The sequence below is a fragment of the Gymnoscopelus microlampas genome (genome assembly GCF_963454915.1).
Source record: "Gymnoscopelus microlampas genome assembly, chromosome: 10".
Classification (NCBI taxonomy): Eukaryota; Metazoa; Chordata; class Actinopteri; order Myctophiformes; family Myctophidae; genus Gymnoscopelus; species Gymnoscopelus microlampas.
Window position 1 is genome coordinate 15,153,097 of NC_139947.1, and position 15,079 is coordinate 15,168,175.

Here is a 15,079-nt window from a genome sequence, read left to right on the forward strand (position 1 = left end):
AAACACTGTTTGTGTTGCCACTGGTGTTGTAATGTACTGGCTCTGGCTCACCTGCCAGTGTAGAGGCAGGTGAGCAGGGAGGACATTGTGCCTCCATATTATCTAGATGTGTGTAAGATCCATGTCCATAGTTCCTTATGTGAGGGGCTTGCAACGGAGTGTGGCTGTCAGTTGACTCCGGAACATCTTGCACCGGAATATGTAAATGAGTGGATCCAGACACACGTTTGTGGTCGACAGCCACTTGGCGGTCTCATAGGCGATGTAGATGGTGTTCCGTGCACTACATTCTACAGATTGTTGGGTTTTGTTCAATGTGTAGGGAACACGGACAAAGTGGAAGGGGACAAAGCAGATGAAAAACACTGCTACCACAACAAAGACTTTTGCTTTGGTTCTGCGACTGGTCACTTTGGAGCTGCTCCTGGAGGCTGTGTATGACTCATACACCTTCCTGCAGATGAAGGTGTAGCAGAACAGCATCAGAGCCAGTGTGCCCCAGAACACCACCTGGACACAATACATCAATAGAAAGAACAATAAGACTCAATGCAAGCGGATAGTTAAGAGTGCACCGTGCACCGTGGGGTAGGAACCAATCTTGGGTCATCACGGAAGACATCTGTTGGGTCACTTAATTGTGTATGGAAACATTAGAATGGCAATGTATTTACTTACATACAGTACCAAATATTGGGGGAGAAAAACTTTTAGTTAAACATTAAACATACTGTACTGCACTGCAAGTGAAGTTGCTGATGTTTTTACTTTTACTATATGTGGGCTATGTGTTCCATGCATTTGTTTATGTACAGTATCAGAATCAGCTTTATTGTCAGATCACAGGTTTACAGAAGTAAAAAAAAGTGTGTGTAATTTGTTTTCGTGCAAGTTCTACCGTATTGTTATTTCCATAGAAAAAAAGAGAGGGAAGAGGAGGGAGGGGGGATCAATCAAAGAAAACAAACAAATTTATGCTTTTCTTCCATGGACAGTTCATCCCGCACACATGTGTTCATCCATGGATATTTGCAGTTAGTCATGCTACGTATGTCGATGGACAGTTTGTCCCATACAGTACATGCTCCATTTGTCCATGGATGTTTCATCCAACATCCACAAATGGTCAATGAGTGTCCTGAATTTGGTGTTATATGACCACTGCTTGGTTGGCTGGCGCCATGGGGGGCAATCTTTGACTTTATCACTTCCCTGAGTGCTTTATGCCTTAGCTTTTAATTGTTAAAAACATGGCTGTTGTCAGCAGTCAAACAATCAAATGACAATTCATAAGTGGTGGACAGTAACGGAGTAAATGTACTTGAGTACTGTACTTTACTTGAGTATTAGATTTTTTTGATACTTATTACTCTTACTTGAGTACATTTCCAAGACAAATATTTTACTTTTACTCTAGTACATTTCTAGGAAGGCTGTAAAGTACTGAGTACTTTTAGATTAGCCGTTTCTTTTTTCTTCCCTAAAATGAAGGCCACACTTCTGCTCTCACGCTAGCCGTGTTTCTGGCTCCTATAAATTCATTGAGAAAACATTACAGCTGATATAAAAAATTAAGAAATGTACTCCTACTTTTTTCTTTTACTTGTACTTGTACTTTAAGTATTTTTAAAAGCATGTACTTTTACTTGTACTTTAAGTATTTTCAAAGCATGCACTTTTGAATACTTAAGTATATTTAAAAGCAATTACTTTTTTACTCTTACTTGAGTAACATTTTGACTGAGCTACTTTTACTTGTAGTGGAGTAAATTTGACCAGGAATATCTGTACTCAAGTACTGGGGTTGAGTACTTAATCCACCTATGCAATTCATTATTATGAATAAATACTACATTGGGTTGGGTTGTGACAAGCATGGATCAACAGGATCATTGTTGAAAAGGTTTGTACACCTCTGTGTTAGAGTGAAGTACTTAGTATCGCTACTTCCTTCCCCATCTACAGTATAATGTTGCAGTAATACAGTCCATCACAGTTGCATTTAGACAATTAAACTGACAGGTTTAGATGTGTTACCTGCAATACGAGGTGGGCTGCTGTATACAACCGCAGCTCGCTCCATAGAGAGGCGCAATTCAGTTCGCCTCCAGACATCTGTGGTGGCTGGTCAGCCAGGATGACAATTGGCAGCGTTAGACATAACATAACAACCCAAACAGTTGCACTCAGCACCTGACCAACCCTGACCGTCTGCACAGCAGATCGGACTATCTTCAGGTAGCGGTTCAGACTGATGAGGCCCAGAAAAAGTATGCTGACATACATGGTGAGGTGGAACAGAATGGACGAGTATCGACAGTAGAAGACAAGCAGGGGCAAGGAGCCCACACCTGCATCCTTCAGCACCTTCACAGGGATGGTCAGAGTCATGAGCATGTCAGCCACCACCTATTGGTGAAGGATCATAATATGAATCACTTTGTTCAGTTTTTTCTATATCATGGCACTGACAAATGACATTTTTAAAATGCCTTCACTCACCACATTCTTTAGATAGACCTCAAATGTGGATTTAGTGGGGATCTTGTAAAAGATCCATGCAGCCAGACTGTTCAGTACCAGTGCCACTAGAAAGAGGACACTATATAAACAGGGGAAGACCACCGCTGTCACACTGGTATCTAGAACACACTCCATGGTGTTATTGGATGTTGTGGTGTTCATGTTCATGACCTTGAGAGTGGAAAGCTGTTCAGAGAGATGAGGAAATCAAAGAAAGAAGAAATAGAGAGCAAAATGAAATTACAACAAAAAGTTGTACTTTGTAGGCTAATTTATCTTAATAAGTCTTGGGTATTAGTTGCAGTATTAGTTTTTTTCTTTGCGACCATAAGGTAATAACATTGCCACCTTCTAGGATGGCCTATTCTAAAATAAATGCCTGTTTACATATCAGTGAAACAGCCTTTTAAAATGTAAAAATATTGTATTTTACATAACAGCAATACATTTTAATAACATTGTGGACCATTCACAACCTTTTCTGGACCAGCGCCCCCATATCCAATGTCCAGGTTCCTTACTGTACATCCACTAAAAATGCCAAACCGTTTAGGTTTCTGCCGAATGCCAAATAACAGATTCTATATTAAACTGGACTTACAATGTGTGGTCTCTGGAGTTAAAAAGTGTGGCTGTGGTGGTGTCACAATCCAATCCAATGAGTCTGCTGTCTGCCGTCTCCCGTTCCAATTGCCTTCTGGGAGGTTTGTTGTGCTCTGAGGGTGTTCACCTGCCTCAGCTAGCTTAATATCAGTCTCAGTGACTTTTGATGGATGACTCCTTTCTCAACCCCGATCTAGAGAGACCTCCTGCTTGTCACCCCTCACCCAAGGTCCTCCCTTTGTGCAGTGACCTGCCCTGGGTCCTTCACCACCTCTTTTCTGGTGCTAAGAACGAGAGAACACTGCGGTGTTTCTCATGAACCTATAGGAAGGTTAACATCCTCTTTCCACTCTTTTTTTGAAGTGTGTGTGTGTGTGTGTGTGTGTGTGTGTGTGTGTGTGTGTGTGTGTGTGTGTGTGTGTGTGTGTGTGTGTGTGTGTGTTCGCACCACATTGTCCAACCACAGTCACAAGACAAACGTTATGAGTTGATTTTGAGCACTAAAAACTGATACTTACTTTACCCTCATTTGCTTTTATTTACTTTCGTCCTGACAAAAACACGATTTTTCCATAGCTGAGAATTTTTACCAATCATAGTGAATACAATATTCAAATTATCCATACTAGCCTTTTCGTCATATTTCTTTTTAAAAATATAACTAAGCTTTTGGTGGCAATGATGAATGGCTTCCAGTGTAAAACAATGTATTCTCTAAATGTATACGACATAGAAGACAATGAAGCTGTCTGCTAATAGATCATGTATTATCTATTAGCACATCAGTGCTTCATTAGGCCTACATGTATTGTATGCACATACATACATGCATACACACTCCAAAAAATACAATAAAGAAAATATGAATAGAACTTGAAAATGGAACACAAACTGAATTTAGAAGAAGCAGAAAATAGTCATATTCATTACCGAAGGACAGTATCAAATTTAGAAACCAGAGTAGCTAGACAATCTACTGTAGACCCAGTATAGAAAATGTATACATACTTTATATACAGTATTAGTTTAAAAAAAAACGATTAATAGAAAAACCCTAATAATTTTGACTTATTAACCCGTTAAAATGTCTACAGTATATTGGACCTACTGTAGGAAGTTCACACTTTTAGGTCGTGATGTGCATGTGATGTCCTCAAACCAGATTTCATAGCCACATGTCTCAGAAATGCTGAGGAATTAGGTCTAGGACAGTTCCCTTTTTTCTTTCTAGTTCTACTAGATCTTTCTATGACTTTAAGTGGCCCATGTTCATAACGTGGTGTGAGAGATTACACTTCATTGCGTTCCAAGCACCTGTGGGGAGCATCCTATCTTTCCTTAAGGAGATATTGGAAGCAGAGGAGGACATTGTCTACGGTGAGCGTATACCTGGCAGCCATATTGGCTTGGAAGGCACCCCGTTGACCCTTTGGTGTGTCGCTTCATGAAGGGAGTGAGGTGCCTCCAACTGGTTTCCAGACAAATGGGATCTGCCATTGGTGCTGGATGGACTCTCTTTTGAGCCTTTAGAGAAAGAGATGATGGGGTTGTCTCTTAAGACAGCACTGCTCCTGGCCTTTACAGCCAAGCACATTAGTAATCTGCAGGGCCTCTCGGTGAACCCAGAGTGCAAGTTATTGCACATACATATATGCTTCCACAGATGACTATACTGTATGAGAGGGTGGTGTTGAAGCAAATTACTGGATACGGTAAGCAGTCTCCAGATAGAAACCAGGCTTTCCACTGTGATGAAAGCCTGGTGAATGCGAAGTTAAGTTTAACAGCCTTTCCTGTCACACACTGTGACACACATGTCCATGTTGCCTTGTCGTCGGAGGGGCTTGCGGCTGAGTGTGGCTGTCAGATTTCTTCGGAACGTCTTGCACAGGAATATGTAGATGAGTGGATCCAGACACGCATTCATGGTCGACAGCCACTTGGTGGTCTCATAGGCGATGTGGATGGTGTTCCGTGCTCTGCAGTGGTTTGCTGTGTTTCGGGTTTGGTTCAATACGTAGGGAACAAGGGCAAAGTGGAAGGGGGCAAAGCAGATGAAAAACACTGCTACCACAACGAAGACCTTTGCTTTGATTCTGCGACTGGTCACTTTGGAGCTGCTCCTGGAGGCTGTGAATGACTCATACACCTTCCTGCTGATGAAGGTGTAGCAGAACAGCATCAGAGCCAGTGTGCCCCAGAACACCACCTGGACACAAAATCAATAGAAAGAACAACAAAGCATTCACTCCACTGAGATGTCATGTGTTTGGACCTTGTTTTACTTCCACGCACATGCACACGCACACATACATGCGCGCACGCGCGCATGCACACACACACACACACACACACACACACACACACACACACACACACACACACACACACACACACACACACACACACACACACTGCAACCTATTAGTTAAGTACAGTGGTGCACAGACTGTGGTGTGGGAAACAAACAGTATCCGTCCGGGCTGGCAGAGATAATTACTGTGCAAACTTTAGAAGTGTTACCTGAAAGAAGAGGTAGGCTGTCTTATACAAGCGCTGCTCACGCCACAGAGAGGAACACTTCAGTTTGCCTTCAGAGAGCTGTGGTGGCTTGTCAGCCATGATGACGATTAGCAGTGTTAGAGATGACATCACCACCCAGACAGTTGCACTCAGCACTTGACCAACCCTGACCTTCTGCACAGCATATCTCCCAAATGGCCGGACTATCTTCAGGTAGCGGTCCAGACTGATGAGGCCCATAAAAAGTATGCTGACATACATGGAGAGGTAGAACAGAGGGGCTGAGTATCGACAGTAGAAGACACGCAGGCGGAAGGAGCCTAAATCAATATCATCCAGCATCTTCACAGGGATGGTCAGAGTCGTGAGCATGTCAGCCACCACCTATTGGTGAAGGATCATACCATTAATAACTTTGTAATGTTTTTTTCTATTTTTTTGCACTGACAAATACATTTCCAACACACATCCATTCACTCACCACATTCTTTAGATAGACCACAAATGTGGAGGTAGTGGGGATCTTGTAAAAGATCCATGCAGCCAGACTGTTCAGTACCAGTGCCACTAGAAAGAGGACACTATATAAACAGGGGAAGACCACAGCAGTCACAGTGGTATCTAGAACACACTTTGTGGAGTTATTGGTTGTTGTGGTGTTCATCTTCACAACCTGGAGAGTCTAAACTAGTTCAGAGAAATTATGAAATGAAAGAAAGAGAAACAGAGAACAGAATTAATTTACAGTGTGAGAGACAAAACACTGTAAATGCATGATGGATGGATACATACTGTACATGTTGTATGTATACATACAGTACATGTTCCAATGATAAAGAGTTACTATTTTCGAGGCTGACTCATCTTAATAAGTATTAGTTGCATTATATCTTTTGCATTTGGGACCAAAAAGCTATAACATTGCCACTTTCTAGGATGGCCTATTTTAAAATAAATACTTCTCAGTGAAAAAAAAAAGTAATAACAACATTTTAATAACATCTAGAACATTTGGACCTGCGCTCCCCATCAATATCCAGGTTCCTTACCCCCCTCCACACCCAATAAAGTTTCTGCTCTTGAATGCCAAATAACACATTTTATATTAAATTGTACTTACAATGTGTGGTCTCTGGAGCTATAATGACTAATGAGTGGCTGTGTTGTCACAGTCCAATGAGTCTGCCAGTCTTCCTCTCAATGAAAGACCCCTTGCTTCTGAGCTTCCTGATCCAACTGTCTGCTGAAATGTTTGTTCTGCTCCGTGGGTATTCACCTGCCTCAGCTAGCATGTATCAGTTTACAATTCACAGTTTAGGCATTTAGCAGTAACAGTAAGCAAGGACACAAGATACATCACAATACATCAATTGGGAGTGATAAATTGCAATGGGGAGTTCATTCCATAGAGCCAGAAGGGAGAATCGTCTGGGACGTGTGGAGCGTTGTCCCGGGTGTTAAGTCTCAGTGGCTGTTGATGGATGAACAGTGAAGACATGGACTAATTTCTAGATCAGATCTCGAGTCCTCCTGCACAGAACAAGTCTGGTTGTGGTGGATGCTCCTCCCTCTGTGCAGTTACCTGCCCCAGGTGGTTCCTGTACCACTTTCTCATGTTCCTCATAAACCTCCATGAAGGTCAACATCCTCTTCCCACCCGCATCTCTTTGAAGACTCTGTGTGTGTGTGTGTGTGTGTGTGTGTGTGTGTGTGTGTGTGTGTGTGTGTGTGTGTGTGTGTGTGTGTGTGTGTGTGTGTGTGTGTGTGTGTGTGTGTGTGTTTGTGTGTGTGTGTGTGTGTGTGTGTGTGTGTGTGTGTGTGTGTGTGTGTGTGTGTGTGTGTGTGTGTGTGTGTGTGTGTGTGTGTGTGTGTGTGTGTGTGTGTGTGTGTGTGCTCGTGTGTGCTCGTGTGTGTGTGCGCTCACACCATGTGGTCCAACCACAGTCACCAGACAAACATTACAATTGTATGAGTAGATTTTGAGCACTCAAAACTAAATGGGACTTACTTGGCCCTCATTTGCTTTTAATCCCTTTAGTCCTATTATGACAATTTAAAACATAACACAACATTTGCATAGTTGGATGTGGATGAACCAGAAATTGTGTTAGAGTGCATGCAATTTTTCTTTTGTTAAAATATTAAATATTTTATTTTGTCATAGTCTTTTGAATAAAATGTCATTTAGTTTTAGTCATATTTTAATCATCTGAAAAGTTTTAGTTTTAGTATGACTAAATATCATAAGATTTTAGTCGACTAAATCTACAGTTGATTTTGTTGACAAAAATGTATTTTGGCAGGCCATAGGCCATTACGACTCGCAATGGCTGATTTTACACTTGGTTGCATGCTGAAAATAGCAGATCTACTTCTCCACTAGTTATTTTAGTCAAGACGAAATTGTCAATATATTTAGTCTTAGTCATCATAGCTTTAGTTTCTTTTTAGTTTTTTTTTAGTTTTCGTCAGTGAAAAAAGGTAGTCGAAGAATATTTTCGTCATAGTTTTAGTCATAGATTTGATGTCAGGTACAGTCTGTAGTAATGTGGAATCTCCACCAGGGGACTCGGGTCATTAGTACATTCATATTCTCCATCTCCTCTACCCTATACCCTGGTTCCCAAACTTTCGAGCTCGAGACCCAAAAAATAAATGTGATGTGTCTTCCCAGGACCCAAGGTAGTGAAAATAGCAGATCTACAAGCTCACAACGTAGCCTATGTATTTTTTGAAAAATGCTTTGAAATAATAATTCAAAACAAAATGTAGGAAACCCAAAAATTAAAAGGGATAGGATTTATTTACTCGTGACCCATAACGATCTGCTGTGACCCACAAATGGGTCCCGACCCATTGCTTGGGAAACAGTACGGTAGAGCTCCATTATTATTAATATCAGTAGCCTGTAATATTTGTCATGGAATAATTTTATACAACCTCCATCAGTCGGAGGGATAGCAGCAAAACAGCGACCTCCGCCCCGCCCCCAGCCCCTGCATCATACATACAGAAAATAAATCTCCGTCCAGAGAGAGAGAGAGAGAGAGAGAGAGAGAGAGAGAGAGAGATAGGGAGAGAGAGAGAGAACGCTGAGGACAACGACAGAGCAGCCGTACAGTAAGAAGACGTTTATTAACAATTTTCATATTCTCTATTTCAGACGTCATGTCGTGTAGCAATGCTAACGCTCTGCAGTTATAGCATCTCTAACTGTAATCTGGATGAACATAGGCCGATGTGCATGACGTGTTTATATTCGTCTATAGACCTGCAGTAAGCATGACAGTGGTGGTAGGTTGCTGCTGCTGGTGTGTGTGTGTGTGTGTGTGTGTGTGTGTGTGTGTGTGTGTGTGTGTGTGTGTGTGTGTGTGTGTGTGTGTGTGTGGGTGAGAGAGAGAGATGCTGCTAATCCTTGAATGAAGGTGTGTAAACAGACACACATGGTGGACATAATTATTCCTGTGTGTGTGTGTGTGTGTGTGTGTGTGTGTGTGTGTGTGTGTGTGTGTGTGTGTGTGTGTGTGTGTGTGTGTTCATCCTGTGTTCATGAGTGTGGAAGAGAGCGAGAGAAAAAGGCAGTGGGGGATTCATTCACATTAAAATTATTAGTCTATAATAAAATATTGTCTTTCTTTACCCCCCTTTCCCCTCCAGGTGGTTACCATGGCAGTGACCCCTCACCCTGCCGGCCCACATGTGACGGAGGTGGCCAGGTTGTACCAGACAGAGTTTGTGCGCAGTGCGCGTGCCGTGGGGGTCCTGTGGGCCGTGTGTTCTCTATGCCTGGCCATCATCCAGCTGGTGGTCCTGGTGCAGCCCTCCTGGGTCAGAACCAGCACCCAGACCCACCACAGGGGCTCTGGACCCGCGCCTCACAGCGGCACGCTGGGCCTGTTTGAGGTGAGGCTGCTCAGTGCTCACTAATCCAGTGTGGCGGACAGTAACAAAGTACATTTACTTGAGTAGGCTACTGTACTTAAGTATAATATCTGTACTTAACTTGAGTATTTGTATTTTTGGATACTTGTGACTTTCACTACACTCCACTACTTCTGAAAGTTATTATTGTACTTTTGACTCCACTACATTTCTTGGAAGGCAGTGGCACATTAGCTACTTATTGCAAATATAGGGAAAATAGGTCTGCTATTTTAACCATTTTTAAAAAAAAGTAAGGGGTTCTGGAAATTTGGGGAAAATGAATGTCTAAATTTCAATACAGTTGGGGAATTCTTGGATGATACTGATGCTGATGTTTTATATAACAATTTGGCTGATAGCTGAAGCTGATACTGATGTGTTTTTTGCTTTGTTTTTGTTTTTACTACGAGAGAAACAAATACATGTTCATTATAAATGTAAAGTATTTCAGTCATTCATCACATTGTCTTTTAATGAGCATAATTTCAATCATGTATAGATAGATTCATGGAACATTTTTTTAGATAAACATCAATACCGATGTTCAGTTGATTAATCAGTGCATTGCTGCATTCCTACTATCATCTTAATTATTGACTGTTACTACTTACCTGTAAACTACCTATCTACATACCTACTGTACTAACCACTGTAAAAGACAATTGAAATATATACCTGTCTCGTATGACTATTACTAGTTACTAGTTTAATTACTGTACTAGAACTATTACTAGTTCAATGGCTAGCTAGCTAACTAAATGACTATACTACTAGTTCAGTAGCTACCTATCTATATACTAAATTATTATATCTCTGCTATAGGGCAGAAACCAGCTATGTCCAAAATATTAACTTTTCAGGAAATGGAAAAAAAAACATGTTTTTAGAACAACACAACACTGCCTCATCAAAGGTGGTATGGTGACTTTATACATTGTCAGATACTTGAATGTGTCCTTATATTATCATCACTTTACCCAAATACAGCTCAAGTGGAGTTAGGAGGTTTTTGACCATTAATGTGGACATTTTCCGTCTGACTTCTTCATTCTTATCAAAGATGGAAAAAAAGAAAGTTGGAGTCAGGTGGTTAGGTGACCGACAGTTTGAGGATCCAATGGAGTTAGGAGGTTTAATCAGAAGCGCTTTTTAATACTTTTCATTGGTTCAATATTTGTAAAACCCACACTCAATAGCACTGATTTGTTAAAAAAAGAAATAGTTGAAACATGGAGATAGCTGTTTTTTGCCCGACAGCGACGATATTATAGTTCAATAGCTAGCTACCTATCTATCTTAACCCTACCTAACTAAATGACTAACTAGCTGTATGTTTAGGTGTGTGTGGAGACTGAGTGGCCGGTTCCAGAGTGTCGTGGCCGGCTGTCGACTCTGACTCCTCTGCCAGCGTTCCAGAGTTCAGCCGTCCTGGTGTGTGTGTCTCTGACCATGGTGTGGACCAGCGTGGGATGCCTCTGCCTCTTCAGGTTCTGTAACGCTGCCACCGTCTACAAGATCTGCGCCTGGCTGCAGCTGACAGCAGGTACACAGCAGAGCCCGACCCATGGCAGATCTTTTGGGTCCGATTCCGATCCTGATTTGGGAGAGTACAGTCTAGACCAGTGGTTCTCAACCTGTGTGTCGGGACCCCCAGGGGGGTCTCCACATGATTATGGGGGGGTCCCTAGATGACAGTAAAGTGACAATTTAATGACTTTTAAGATCTTTTTAATACCTAAAAAGGGGGGGGGGGAATAAAGAGAAGAAAAAAGACCATTACTTCATCAAAAGTAATCAACAAACTATACGATAAAAACTGCTCAAACATTGGCCAAATTGTCAAATAATATAAGAAAGAGGCAATACTTTTGAAAATAGCCGATCTACAAGCTCACAACCGATCTACAAGCTAACAACCGATCTACAAGCTCAGCTCACAACGCCTTGCGTTGCGAGGCATTGTGAGCTTGTAGATCTGCTATATTCACAATATTTATTTGTGGAACCGAGTCAAACAAAATGTAATGCCTCAACTCCTACATTCCAAGTGCTTGTCAGAGTGGGGGATCCCCAGTCCAAATATGATTATTTTGGGGGGTCCGCAGTACAAACATGATTATTTTGGGGGTCCCCATTTCAAATATGATTATTTTGGGGGGTCACGGCCTGAAAAGGTTGAGAACCACTCGTCTAGACTACCGATTACCGATGTTTTTGACCCATATTTTGTCAATAAGTTAAATCTTTTCTCATCAATTTGAAAAACTTTGATTTGATTAAAGTTTATATTTGAGAGGATTTAACTTAAGCAAGATTTAAGATTACATTTAATTAAAAATCTTTTTTAATAGATCGTCTTTTTATACCTTGATTTTACTTTACTTTACTAAAATTGGACAGGACAAGACATAATACATTTATATTTTGTTTCAAAAAGATTGTACAGTGTGAGATGAACTTGAGTTAAAGGGATATTTCACTTTCAAACGTGTTTGGGGTAATTTTAACGTCTACTCAGGCTTTTTTGAACATCCCAGGCAGTTTTTAAGTTGCTTGATTCAGTATTTAGATATTTGATATTCATTTTATCAGACACGCCCCCTTCCTATACAAACCCATTGTAACTTCAGACTCCATTTTAATTATGTTAGATTCATTGAAAACACCCGTCCTTGGTGACTGATATTGTCCTTCTAATGCGTAAGGGGGCTGTTTTTTCAATTATTTTTTTCATTATTTTTTTTATTGGGAAATGAAAAAAAATAAATACAAAATAAATAAAATAAATGTAACAAAAAGTAATCAAAAAATATCCCTTCAAGAGAGGAGGAAAGACTGACAGCATTTACTGAATGTTTATCCTGTCTGTCTGTCGGTCTGTCTGTCTGTCTGTCTCTCTCTCTCTGTCAGCGTTATGTATGGCGTTGGCCTGTCTGTTGTTCCCAGACTCCTGGGAGTGTGCAGAGATGAGAGCTCTGTGTGGGGAGCAGGTCAGTTCACTACACTCCACATCTTCTTGTTATTATCAGTAATGCTAATGCCTGTTTTATACTTGGTTGCGCACCAAAAAATATCCAATCTACAAGCTCACAACATGTCACAGCACGATGCATTGTGAACTTGTAGAATGTTTGGTTTTTACTACAAGTAGTAGTAGGAGAGTCTGTACTGGCACGGTCCTCCTCAATTCAAATTCAAACATTATCTTCAAGACATGGACTACTTTGTCTCCACTATAGACAGGTTTCCTGTTAGTAAACATGAGAGGATATGACCGCGCAGAGGAGGGGGAAGCCTATAGAGGGCGCCATTACCCGCAGCAGCTCTGGTCAAATGTCCATTCATAAAAGAAATGATCTTCACCGGGTTTCATGAAAGTAGATTAAATTATGCAGTTTGTAATACCTTGTTTACTCAATAAAAATGATTTGTTGGAAGTTGGATCTGTTTGTATATAATAGCAGCATTATGCCTATTATGCCTATAATAGCAGAATTATGGCTATCTAACTCCCGAACATAACAACAGAGTGAACGGCGCAACAATTCGTTTCCCCCGAGCATGCGCAGATTGCGCATTCTGCTCTGTGATGACGTCGCGCGGAAATCCGTCTATGCATCCAGGTGAAATACCATGACGTGGAGTTCCTCAAGGTTCAATCCTCAGAACACTTCAGTTCAACCTTTACAGTACATGTTCCAGTTAGGCCACATTAATGAAATAAACAAAATCGCTGACCGTAAATATGCAGCTGACACTGAATTGCATAGCTCTTTCACAGAGTGACTATGGTCCTATACATTTGCTGTGTCAGTGCATTGATTGGATGTGTCAACATTTCCTTCGAGTAGACAAAATTGAGATAATTGTCTTTTGGTGCCAAGGAAAAAATACGGAAAGTTAGGCTACTGTATGTTCAGCAGCCCAAATCTGATTTGTGGCCTATCCAGGAATCTGGAATCTTGGAATGTTTTTATCAAGTCTGAACAGCAAAAAAAAATGGAAATATATTTTTTAAACTACATTCCTAGGTGGATTGAAATATGATTCAAATGTGATTTTTAAAGATGCGTCTCAGTCTGGACACTCAAGACACTGAAACCTGTTTTATAGTACAACAGTGTCGCCACTGGCGTCTGGGTAATAGAGCCAAGGAGAGCACGGGCTCTCACACTTTTTTTCCCCACTTCAAGTACTCATTTTACGGGATGCGCAATAGGCCCACGTTTGCAACTACTTTCGCCTGCGCACTTCACCGAGTATGGACTAGTGACTTATTATTATTTTGTGATGCAATGTTTAACTGCTACTTGTAGGTATGGATGTTATAAATGTCAAAAAGATTTGCGGCGTGCGCTTTGCAATCACTTACAAATAACAGTGTGGACAGTCAGTCTCACACACACACACACACACACACACACACACACACACACACACACACACACACACACACACACACACACACACACACGAAGAACCGATTTGAACGCCTGCAATTTGAACAAAGCCTTAGGCTGAAAGCCAAGCCAGAATTATTGGTGAAGTTATGGATTCATATCAACATTCTTATAGCCACATCAAATGAATTACCAAGTCAGCCTGTTATCATCTTAAAACATGTCCAGTTATTATTATCATCTCTCTCTCTCTCTTTCTCTCTCTTCAGGTCAGTAGCTTCTCTCCAGGGAACTGTTCAGTGCACTGGGCGTATATACTGGCCATCCTGGGAATACTGGATGCCGCCATACTGGCCACACTGGCCTTTGTACTGGGAAACAGACAGGATGCTCTACTGCCACCTGATAATAAAGATGGTAGGATGGATGGATGGATGGATGAGCAGAGAAACCGTTCAATATAATTCAAATGATAAATGTATAATGCTCTATGAATGTATCTATAATGCGATATAGATATGGCTTCAAAGAAAGTGTTACCAAAATATATTCTCACCATTTGTCTCCCTCTCTCTCTCTCTCTCTCCAGTGACTACAGGTCTATTATCAGCGTAGGAAAATGTTCTGGTTCAGTTTCACCAGGTGAGTCCTTGGACCGATTCTCTCTCTGTCTCTCTATCTTATGCTTCTTTATTGACCGATTCCTCTATTCTGTTCTTCTCTTTTTATCTTCACTTCTCCCCCCCTATTTCTCCGATCCAGGGATCAACCCTCAGCTGTATTCCTCTGTCCATCCTGTTGTCCTAAAGGATAAACATATAAGCCAGAGAAGTCTTCTCTCTTCTCTTCTCTTCTCTTCTCTTCTCTTCTCTTCTCTTCTCTTCTCTTCTCTCTATTTAGATACCAACTAGAAAGGTGTCCTCTGTAGAACACACATCTCTGACAGAAGGCGTGCCCTACTTCCCTCCATCGTTCTATCTGTCTGGATCATGTGATGAAAGGCATGGGCCAATGGGTGAAGGGATATAACAAAGGACTGTCATTACATCATTATGGGGCAACCAAAGTAGACAGGCTGTATGAATACAATTCTTTGGACAATGAAC

The 15,079-nt window shown here is 41.2% G+C and overlaps 2 protein-coding genes across 2 annotated transcripts; one reads left to right on the forward strand and one right to left on the reverse strand.

The window, feature by feature from the left end:
• Positions 1-19: 19 nt before the first annotated feature.
• Positions 20-6,904, reverse strand: LOC311054085 (uncharacterized protein). Its single transcript, XM_084069965.1, has 8 exons — positions 6,770-6,904; positions 6,131-6,331; positions 5,650-6,033; positions 4,931-5,335; positions 4,516-4,650; positions 2,503-2,709; positions 2,203-2,409; positions 20-510 (listed from the first exon to the last, which is right to left on the reverse strand). The coding sequence occupies exons 2-8, from the start codon at positions 6,311-6,313 to the stop codon at positions 136-138; spliced, it is 1,896 nt and encodes a 631-aa protein (XP_083926091.1). The 5' UTR covers positions 6,314-6,331; positions 6,770-6,904; the 3' UTR covers positions 20-135.
• Positions 6,905-9,315: 2,411 nt separating this feature from the next.
• lhfpl4b (LHFPL tetraspan subfamily member 4b) lies at positions 9,316-14,865 on the forward strand (the record flags this gene model as incomplete). Its single annotated transcript, XM_084068134.1, has 6 exons — positions 9,316-9,552; positions 10,912-11,116; positions 12,484-12,563; positions 14,243-14,390; positions 14,563-14,615; positions 14,736-14,865. 5 exons carry the CDS (start codon positions 9,316-9,318, stop codon positions 14,586-14,588), a joined length of 696 nt encoding a protein of 231 aa, XP_083924260.1. The 3' UTR covers positions 14,589-14,615; positions 14,736-14,865.
• Positions 14,866-15,079: the final 214 nt, after the last annotated feature.

What these genes read in the sequence shown, in the direction of transcription:
- LOC311054085 (XM_084069965.1), bottom strand. Translation starts at nt 6,313, where the DNA reads ATGAACACCACAACAACCAATAACTCCACAAAGTGTGTTCTAGATACC. An exon ending in ACATGGACATGTGTGTCACA is followed by an intron (nt 4,651 to 4,930) that starts GTGTGTGACAGG and finishes CTTTCTCTAAAG; the next exon opens with GCTCAAAAGAGAGTCCATCC. An exon ending in AGGTCTATCTAAAGAATGTG is followed by an intron (nt 2,410 to 2,502) that starts GTGAGTGAAGGC and finishes CTTCACCAATAG; the next exon opens with GTGGTGGCTGACATGCTCAT.